The sequence below is a fragment of the Sinocyclocheilus anshuiensis genome, unplaced genomic scaffold (assembly GCF_001515605.1).
Source record: "Sinocyclocheilus anshuiensis isolate Anshui unplaced genomic scaffold, SAMN03320099.WGS_v1.1 scaffold1460, whole genome shotgun sequence".
In the NCBI taxonomy this organism is placed as follows: domain Eukaryota; kingdom Metazoa; phylum Chordata; class Actinopteri; order Cypriniformes; family Cyprinidae; genus Sinocyclocheilus; species Sinocyclocheilus anshuiensis.
Genome location: NW_015542407.1, coordinates 276,046 through 286,209, shown reverse-complemented (window position 1 = coordinate 286,209; position 10,164 = coordinate 276,046). Strand labels below are relative to the sequence as shown.

The 10,164-nt window shown below is 36.9% G+C and overlaps 1 protein-coding gene and 1 pseudogene across 1 annotated transcript in view; both read right to left on the bottom strand.

The window, feature by feature from the left end:
* Positions 1–1,342, bottom strand: part of LOC107693055 (protein bicaudal C homolog 1-A-like) — a 24,337-nt pseudogene extending 22,995 nt beyond the window's left edge.
* A 2,581-nt stretch (positions 1,343–3,923) lies between these two features.
* Positions 3,924–10,164, bottom strand: part of LOC107693047 (bifunctional heparan sulfate N-deacetylase/N-sulfotransferase 1-like) — a 17,580-nt gene continuing 11,339 nt past the window's right edge. The window contains exons 8-15 of the mRNA XM_016492292.1: positions 9,844–10,026; positions 9,473–9,569; positions 7,896–8,019; positions 7,642–7,816; positions 6,676–6,846; positions 6,482–6,591; positions 5,673–5,769; positions 3,924–5,582 (exon numbers count right to left, since the gene is read on the bottom strand). Of these exons, the coding sequence (XP_016347778.1) occupies positions 5,463–5,582; positions 5,673–5,769; positions 6,482–6,591; positions 6,676–6,846; positions 7,642–7,816; positions 7,896–8,019; positions 9,473–9,569; positions 9,844–10,026 (1,077 nt within the window). The 3' untranslated portion in view covers positions 3,924–5,462. The remainder of the gene's footprint in view (positions 5,583–5,672; positions 5,770–6,481; positions 6,592–6,675; positions 6,847–7,641; positions 7,817–7,895; positions 8,020–9,472; positions 9,570–9,843; positions 10,027–10,164) is intronic.

Sequence of the window (10,164 nt, the reverse complement as noted above, 5' to 3'; positions counted from 1 at the left end):
TGTGTGTGAGTGAGTGAGTGAGTGAGTGAGTGAGTGAGTGAGTGAGTGAGTGAGTGAGTGAGTGGTAAAGTTAAACACATTTGCCCCTGAGTGACATTTACAGGGTTAGGGTGAACATCATTAACTGCTCCTCATCGCTAATGTCTAAAAGAAAAAGACCCCAAAGTTGCTTCTGAGAAACGCCGTCAAACAGCAAAGTTATGTCAGATGAAGCGATGCTGACGCAAAACTAATTCACCTCCCTGTGAAAAGAAGCAAACACAGCGAACTAAAGACACAATGAGCAGAAACTACAGCACAAACACCGAGAAACACAGACAGCTGAAGCAAGAATCAGTGTTATAAGTCCAGCCTTTGAGATCCAGACACGAGCGATTCCTCAAATCATGTGTTTATAAGGAAAGCTGTGCTTGCTAAGTGATCAGAGGCACCATGAAACCGGTGAAAGAATCCCACAGACGCACAATGAAGGAGGAACCAGGGTCACATCAACAGACCAGAAGATCAAGGAGATGAGAGGGTGCAGGACTACTAAACACCAGACAGGAGGAAACCACCAACAGGTTCTCCGAAAAATAAATAAATCAATAATTATTTCTAATTATAAGAAATGTTAGGTAAAACATCTCAAGTTGATCTTAAAGTTAACAAGAATGCAAACTCCTCCATTAAGTCTGATGAGCTCTGAACGAGAAACTCGGAGGATCTATGCCAGATCAACTCAAACACATCCGCATTTCGCCGCTCTCCTCTCTGACAAGCTCAATCTGTCATTCGCTCTCATCTCTGAGGGATTTGAATGTCAACTCCAGCTCGTGTTGATGAATCGCAGGTGGTTAAACTCGATTCAACTCTAGAATCTTCCTGGACAGCTCATGATAACAGACCATTAAACCTGTTCATCACAGCAGAACCGTCATACAAACGGGCCACATCCATCTAATGCTCGCTGGCATCACATCTCAATGCATTCAGAAGGGCTTTTTGCTGGAAAACCACAACAGGTTTCATTTGCATGCACAGAAAAACAAACAGTTTAATGAAGCTTCTGGAATAATTCTACAGAAAACCATGACAGATTACTGTCATCGATCAAACACTCACCGTACAGCATGAGCTCCAGCTTCTTCCGGTCGATCCGGAATCTCTCCTCCACACACTCCGGGTCTGAAGGTTCCTGGTCCTGAGGTTCAGATCCTTCATCTTCCTCGTCCTCCTCCTCCTTCTTGTTCTGGTTTTGCAGGATCTGGTCCTGCTCCCGGTTCTGGTCCAGCTGTGGTCTGTTGCAGGACTCTGGTTCAGGAGACTCAGGAACGGAGCTGCATGTCTCTGAGGCCGCCATAGTGAGAGTGTGTGTGTGTCCGTCAGTGTGACCAAGGAAACAAGAAAAAGAGGGGCCCAGACACACACACACACCCTACACACACACACACACCTCAAAACAGAGCAATATAGCACATCACACCCCTCTAACAGATCACATGACCAGAGGACAATCTCAATGAGACACAGCTGAGAACTCCCGTAAGTGTCACTGTTGTTTCTCATCGTTGTTAGAGGAGTCTTTTTCCTCAGGAGAAATATCTGAGAACTAGGAAACTTCAAGAAAGCATTTAATGACACTGATGTGTAGATGAGACATTATAGACAAAATCGTTTTTGTTGGGAAACATTCTTTTAGAACATAAGTTCTCTATTGGACTATCATGATTATCAGTATGATCCCCATACAAGAAATAGAGGTTTAGAAGACGTTCAAACAACAAAAACCAACAAGCATCAAACTTTCAGGAGGATCATTTCTGATTCTTACAGAATTTCTTTTATGATCCCAGATGGATTGTTTCCAAATAACAAATAATTCCAATAGGAATGGTGTAAACAAACTGTAGGAATGTGTTCTTTATTCATTCCCGTAAGTGTTGTGGCCTTCATAAAGCCTGTCTCCTCCTCCCTCTGGAGAAGAGCGTTTCAGACACCTGGTTCAGGGGGAGGGGAGTGTTTTGGGAAAACAGGACTGGCTGAGACCCTCCATTAACAACCACCACCAGCACGAGGCAGGGGCCTGTTGCCTAGCAACACGTTTGTTTACGGACAAGCAGGGAGATAAAAAAAATGAAAGTCATGAACTAAAGAACACTGTAAAGAAATTTTCTTCATCAAAACAGATTTGGAGAAATGTAGCATTACATCACTTGCGCACCAATGGATCCTCTGCAGTGAATGGGTGCCGTCAGTATCAGAGTCCAAACAGCTGATAAAAAACATCACAATAATTCAGAAGTAATCCACACGACTCCAGTCCATCAGTTAATGTCTCGTGAACCACAAAACTGTGTGTTTGTAAGAAATAACAGCTTTTCAGTTCACACACTGAAAAAAATGTTTTGCCCTTAGGGCAAGTTTTTTATTTTTCATTGGCTCAATTTTAAAAATATAGATGTGAATCATTACCCTAAAATTTTGAATTGGATGAATGAAACATTTTTTTCAGTGCAGGACACGGCTGTTTGGACTCTCATTCTGACGGCACCCATTCACTGCAGAGGATGCACTAGTGAGCAAGTCATGTAATGCTACATTTCTCCAAATCTGATGAAGAAACAAACTCATCTCCATCTTTGATGGCTTGAGGGTGAGTAAGTTTTCATTTTTGGTTGAACAATTTCTTTATTTTTTTTTAATGAGCTCTCATGACTCATACAGCTAATTTGGTTATGGAAATTAAAGGCAGCAACTAAACTTGAGTTTTAAGTGAAGGCGAATGAGACAAGGAAAAAGTTTATTTTTGTGGTCCTACAAACTTCTAATAAAACATTTAATGTTGCTTACCATCTGTTTTCCTGCGTGTCCTTCAAACTTCTGCTCAGTTCCACTCGATCTCTCTTCTGCTCAAGAATCAAAATCACATAAGAGCTACATAACCTTCAAACTTCATGAACTTTTTTAAAGGCTGTCACGCCACCGTTCAGTAGTTGCCTTGACAAACCCTTTCTTGTCTAGTTTTTATATATATATTAATGTTTGCGTGATGCTTTACTGATGCTCCAAAGAATAAATAAAGGTTTGACATTTAGTCTGAGGTGAACATCAGTGTGGATCATGCATGATGGAATGATTTGACAAAGCTTACTCTCCTATATGTGTAAACGAGGACCAAGATGTCCGGTGTAAAGGTATAACGGAAGTACAGAAACACTGCTTTGCGGGAAAGCGGAAGTTAGCTGATGTCGCTGTGAAAAGGGTCTATTAAGTAAACACAGTCAAAAATAAAGAACATCGATTTTATTACGTCATCTGCCGCTTAAATTCCCCGCTTTTTAAATGATCGACTGTTATGCTTTTATCGTTTATCCGCTGGAACCGTTCTGGAAGTGATTCCATATCGTTACAGTAACCGTTGTGGTGTGAACTTCACTACTGTCATAGAATTAGAGCAATTATTAAACTTTACAGTTATCATTATAATTATGTCTTTGGTGTAAACGGGGTTTAAACAGGGTTTCCACCACCAGATCTACTCATAATACTCATAATATTAAAAGCTTCTGCTGCCACCGTGTGGTTGAACACATGCACTAACTTACATTTTTATACCTCACTAATGTGCCATTGAAATGCATTTTAAAAACCAACAAATAAAGTCCTTGACCGTAACTAATGGTTTCAAGAGGTCCGCCAGAAAAGCATCTTACTTGAGAAACTCACATTAATAATCTAAAACTCTCTGGAGCTTTTCAAGCCAAAACACAATGTGAATGTATTTAACCACTGATCTATATATAATATATTAAGTTCTCTATTATAGATAAGTGATTTAAACTCATAAAAAACACTTAGGAGATGAGGAGATGTGTAACCATAGCAACAATATCAAAGAATTACACACACACGCTCACACAGATCTCCAGCAGCATTAGTAACAGTGAGGTTTATTTTGCTCTAATCTTCATGCGTTTGACCAGGTCAGATTTCAGTCCAAGAAGAAAACATGAGAATTGATTTCTGAATCATGTAGTGAGAGACGCTTCAATCTGTGCACATATATTCATATTACCATATCAATAATCCATAGAAACTGTTAATACCATGGTTTTTGGGCACTACAATATAAACCCTGTAGTAATAAAAGTGGTTTTCCAAAGGTCACATGAGTGATTTTTTCATCATCTGCCCAATATTCTATTCCTTAATGTATAATGAATTTCACACAAATGACAGGTGACCTTTACGAAAAAAATTATAAATAAATAAATGAAAATGCCAGGAACAGTAAAGGAAAACGCAATTATGAGAGCCAGTAGTTTGTTTGATTTCACTGACATCAAGCCTGATTTGAAGGGAAAAATCTAAACATTTTGTTTTCCACTTAAGTTATATGAGTTTCGAAAGACATTGAGGATAAACAAAATACAATTTTAGATTTTGGGTGGACTATTGGTTTAATAACACATTTACCTTTTAATAAAATCACCAGTTTTGTGTTTCAACCACAATGAGAAAATAAAACAAATAACATGACATTAACAGGCTGTTCTCACACACACACACACACACACACAAAAAACACTTAAATGGCACTTTAAACTCTAAATTCACTACAGTAGCAATTTATTATTTTGCTCTAATATTTAACCATGTATGATTTAGCTAATGAGATGCAACTTTAAATGGATAATTCACCCAAAAACAATGATTAGCTCACACTCATGTCATTCAAACCTCTATGAAGTTCTTCTGTGAAACACAAAAGATTATATTTCATACAATGAACATGAATAAAATTACGACAACTCACTGAAATTTCAATCTGTTTGTCACTCAGAGCATCACATGATTTCTGAAGAGATGGAATATAGTGCACTAATGTTTGATGGTACTTTTGGCGCTCAACAAAGTTTCACAGAAGAGAGAGAAAGTCCTCTGTTTGAAGCGACATGAAGGCGAGTAAATCGACTCCTGTAAACGTCCACGTTAGAAAATGTAAAACTGCCCCGAACACACAAAAACAACAACAACAGAGAACTAGCGAAAAATGTAAAAACAAAAAGTAAAACAAAAATGTCCATATTAGACATCACAGGCCGTTGGCATAATTTTTGACTTCATAAAATCAAATCGAGTCTGCATCAAATTTGTTGAGTAAAAATAAAGTTGTTGAGTTTCTGCAGCAATATGTTTGAGGATCTTCATATTAGTTCAGCACAGTCTGATCCAGTGTCAATAACAGGACAGATAAAAGTCAGTTCATAAATACTGGACTTTAAATAATTACAAAATTACTATCAGCACGTTTTAAAAGTACTAAGTCAGTTCTTTAAATTTGTTTTTAGTTCAAACTCATCTAGGTAAGAACAAGCTCCAGTCAGAGGTGGTTTGTTCCTCCTGTACGTCCATCGGTGGACTCTGAGAGTCTTATGGCACTCCAGACGTTTGTGCTGTTGACCAAACGAGAGCCTCTGTTACCTGATGTTGAGCAGATCCTCTCTGAGCCAGCCGGGCAGAACCTGACCCATTTTATACAGCAGTTTAGAGAGCTGGATATTACCATCTCTGTAGTAGTTCCTCAAAAACACCTGAGACTGATGAAAAGAGACAGACTGTGAATGTGCATTTCCTCTACCTTGTTTTTTTTTTTTACAATAAACTCAATAAAGAGTGAAAAGAGTTACTTGTTTGTCCGGGTATCTCTGTCCTTTACTCTTCCCTAAACACTTGGTCTTTCCTCCGTCCAGCAGTTGACACCAGAAGCCTTTCTTTGGGTCAAACCTGCAAAACATAATGTGGAAAAAGTGTAGAAAGGACATCAAAACATCCCTCATGATGCTGTAGCTTGCAAAAATTCCTGATATTTGTAATGAAAGGTTCTAGATGCTGATAGAGACCAATTATTAGTTTGCATGTCACTACTAAATCTAGATTGCTTTTGAAAGAACTCTCTTCTGCTCATCAAAGCTGCATTTATTTGATCGAAAATGCAGTAAAAACAGTAATATATTATTACTATTTAGAATAGCTGTTTTCAATTTGAATAGGTTTTAAAATGTCATATATTTCTGTGATACAAAGCTGAATTTTCAGCATCATTACTCCAGTCTTCAGTGTCACATGATCCTTCAGAAATCATTCTAATATGCTGATTTGCTGCTCAAGAAACATTATTAAGGAGGCATTAAACTTCTTTTGAATTTTCTATTCATCAAAGAATCATGAAAAATATAATGTATCACTGTTTCCACAAAAATATGAAGCAGCACAACTGTGTTCAACATTGCTAATAATCAGAAATGTTTCTTGTATGTTCCTGTAAATGAACTTGTTCTAGTTTTGATGTACGGACCTAAACTAACCTTGATTTGAGTTCACTGAACAAGCATTTTTGAGGGTATTTAATTGAAACGATTTATGCCTGAAGAATGCATGAGACTGAATCGTCACAGTTAAAACATATATGAATTTGTGTGTTGATGCTCAAACTCACGCTAGTGTCTTGTGGTAATCGACTTGATTCTCCAAACCCAGAAAAGTCTGGATCTTCTCCATGACTGATGCTGGATCCGTTTTCAATGTCTGGCCGTCCACAACCAGAATCTGTGAGGGTTTAATGCAAGAAATATGATGAATAAGTCTGCTGAATTAGAACATACGGTCTTACATGCTGCTAAACACACGCACCTGGTCGTGGTGGTAGTGTTCGAGCCAGCGCGAGAGGTGTGTGGCGTACCATCCTGGAGCCAGACAACGCTTCTGCAGAACCTGCAGCTTCACAGGTGCATTGTGGGATGCCGTAATGACATCATGGAAAGAGTATTTCAGAGCCACAGGATCAGCATGTGCTCTCTGATGCTGCAGACAAAAAATTAATTAAATGTTAACATTAACATTAAAAGTAAATGAATAATTTTGATGTTCAGTACACATGTCTATATTGATATATTTAACTGGATATGACTTCAAAGAAAACAGAAACATAATTTCAACCAAACAGTCCGTAGATTCAGAAATAGAGAAAAAAATATAGTTGAAAATAATTAAGACATGTTTTAACTCGAGGAAGAATGATATTTAATCATTTTATTGATATAGACCAATGCAACAAATATTAATACTCTACATTATTTATCTACTTATATAACAGACAAGTTTTTTTTATAAATAAAAATACAATACAATAAATACAACTCTTTTTATTTATTATTATTTCTACTATTATTTTAATTTAATTTTTTCATTCATTATTTTACATTTTAAATAATTAATTAATTATATTCTTAGTCTACATTGATGATTAATTTTTCATTTTCAAGTTCAAACCACATTTAGCATAGAAATGTAGATAAAATACTATGATAATCATAGAACAACTATATTATCATGAGTTTAAGTGTTTTCATGGTTAAATAAAAATATTAATAGTACTACTCAAATACAACACAAAAACATTACATTTTCATAAAAGATATTTTAATATTTTAACACCACTGTTAAATGGATGATTACTGTACTCAATTATTTTGTAAAGCGTGCAGTTTCACAGCTTTCTTTACAAAGTCTTTTCCCCTTAGTTGCACCTCCATAAAACGTGTGCTTTAATGCTTCACACGTGAGAAAGTTAGTCACACGTGAAGGGTGCAGATGTACCTGGTACCAGGCAAAGGCTCGCTCCACAGGGTCACTCAGGACCGTGATGATTCTCGCTCTGGGCAGCAGCGCTGCAGCTCTGGCCGCGGCTACATCCGAATCGAAATAGCTGGCACTTTTCTCAAAATAATAATCAGAGCTGCTGTTGGACGGGAGGGGGAAATACTCCATATACCTGCAGGGGAGATAGAGAAAACAGAGGAATAAATAGAAAGGAGCAGTGTTATGATGTTTGCAGCGCCGCTGACCCTCACCAGTCGATGCCCCGGTGATAACTGTGACTGCTGAAGAACTGAATCTCCTCAAACGTCTCTTTACTGGGGTAATTACTGCTCAGATCAGGATGCATCCCCAGAAACAGATAGAGCGCCATCGCTCCTGAGAAAAACCACCAGAGAAACATGGAGAAAATGAAACATCTGACTTTTATAGATTTTGTAACCATTTTGAATTAGATTATTTTTTTTGTATTTTATTTTTATATTTCCTTTTTAAAAATCTCAGTAATTTTGCTGTTGTGTGTTTGTCATTTTAATTAAATATTTTAAATGTCTATATACTTTTGATTAAGTTTCAGTTATTCTAGTACTTTTAATTTTTTATTTTAGTATTTCTAAAATCAAATGCTAAACTAAATGAAAATTCTAAATGTTGCCTTGGCAACTAGCTGAAATAAAATAAGTTTAAATAACAATACCTGTATAACAATAACTAGTTTTAATAAAATAAGTATTTTATACTTTATTTTTGTTCATGTTTATTTCAATCAATGAAGATGTTTATATGGTTTAATTTTTTTAAAACATATTTAAAAAATATATTTCATAACAGTAACAAATGAATGTGTAATCTCAATGAATCTTTCTGTAATTCCATCTAATTTCTTTTCTAATGAAATTGGTCATCATTAGATTCTAACAAAAATTGCAATTAACACTGGAAAACTTGTTACATTTTTGAAAGTACTAATTATGTCATTTTTGTCAGAAACTAAGGTACAAATTTCAGTTTTCAACTGCACACCCTCAAAACCATCTACTGCCTTGAGTATTATATATATTATATTTAAAAAAAAAAAAAAAAAAAAAAAAAAAAATATATATATATATATATATATATATATATAAACACCTTATTTTAACACTTTTAAATAGTTAATTTAATTGTTTTTTTCTTGTCATTACTTGTTCGGTGTACGCTTTGACAATATTTTAAAGCACAATCATGCCAATAAAGTAGTTTAAATAGACACAACAAACACTGTACGCTTCTAACAGTGTAAAGAGCGTGTGCTGTACTGCATGCGTCTGTCAGGTGGCGCTGTCGCTCCTCACCCGTCTTCTGAGGCCCAATGAGCAGCAGTTTTGGGAAACGGTCGCAGGTTTTCTCTTTCGACCAAATGTCCTTGTGTCTTTTATCCTCACAGGGGTCCTAAACACAAGATCACACCGCTGACAGATTTCACCGAGACGAGAGAAAGCGTCACAAGCAGACTGACAGCGAGAGCTGAGAAAGAGTCGGGAAATGCTGGACTTTATGTAAATGAGCTGTAAGCAGCTATTATTTTTAAAAAAAAAAAAAAAAAAAAAAAAAAATATATATATATATATATATATATATATAAACACCTTATTTTAACACTTTTAAATAGTTAATTTAATTGTTTTTTTCTTGTCATTACTTGTTCGGTGTACGCTTTGACAATATTTTAAAGCACAATCATGCCAATAAAGTAGTTTAAATAGACACAACAAACACTGTACGCTTCTAACAGTGTAAAGAGCGTGTGCTGTACTGCATGCGTCTGTCAGGTGGCGCTGTCGCTCCTCACCCGTCTTCTGAGGCCCAATGAGCAGCAGTTTTGGGAAACGGTCGCAGGTTTTCTCTTTCGACCAAATGTCCTTGTGTCTTTTATCCTCACAGGGGTCCTAAACACAAGATCACACCGCTGAGAGATTTCACTGAGACGGAGAGAAAGTGTTGTGCAGATTGAGAGCTGAGAAAAAGTCGGGAATTGCTGAGCTTTATGCAAATGAGAGGTGAGCAGCAGCCAATCACAGTGAAGCTGCTGGAGGTTCTGCTTTTGATCACATCGTGACTCATTTCATTCAGATTTCAAATGCAGATTTAGATTTTGGTCCTCTACAGTCAACTTTCTGTTGTTTTAAATCACACTTGGACTAAACTGCCGTCGTCACAGACCTGCCAGAGCGGCTCGGCGTCCGACGGAAACAGCTGGAAGTATTTGTTGCCGAGCTGCAGCGGAGGAAGCGTCTGTAGTTTCAGGTGAGTCCAGGTGAGCAGGAAGTTGAGCAGCCGTTTGAAGGTGAACAAACCCAGACGGTCGTTCCCGTAGTTGGACAGGTGTGTCATGAAGATGCTAATCTGAGAAACAACCTCACTTCAGCCAATCAAAGCCATTTCACTTGAAATACAATTCAGGACTGTATTCAGCAAATTCAGATTTCATCGATTTGTTTGACATTGAAATGTTTATAGTGTCCAGTATATATATATATATAT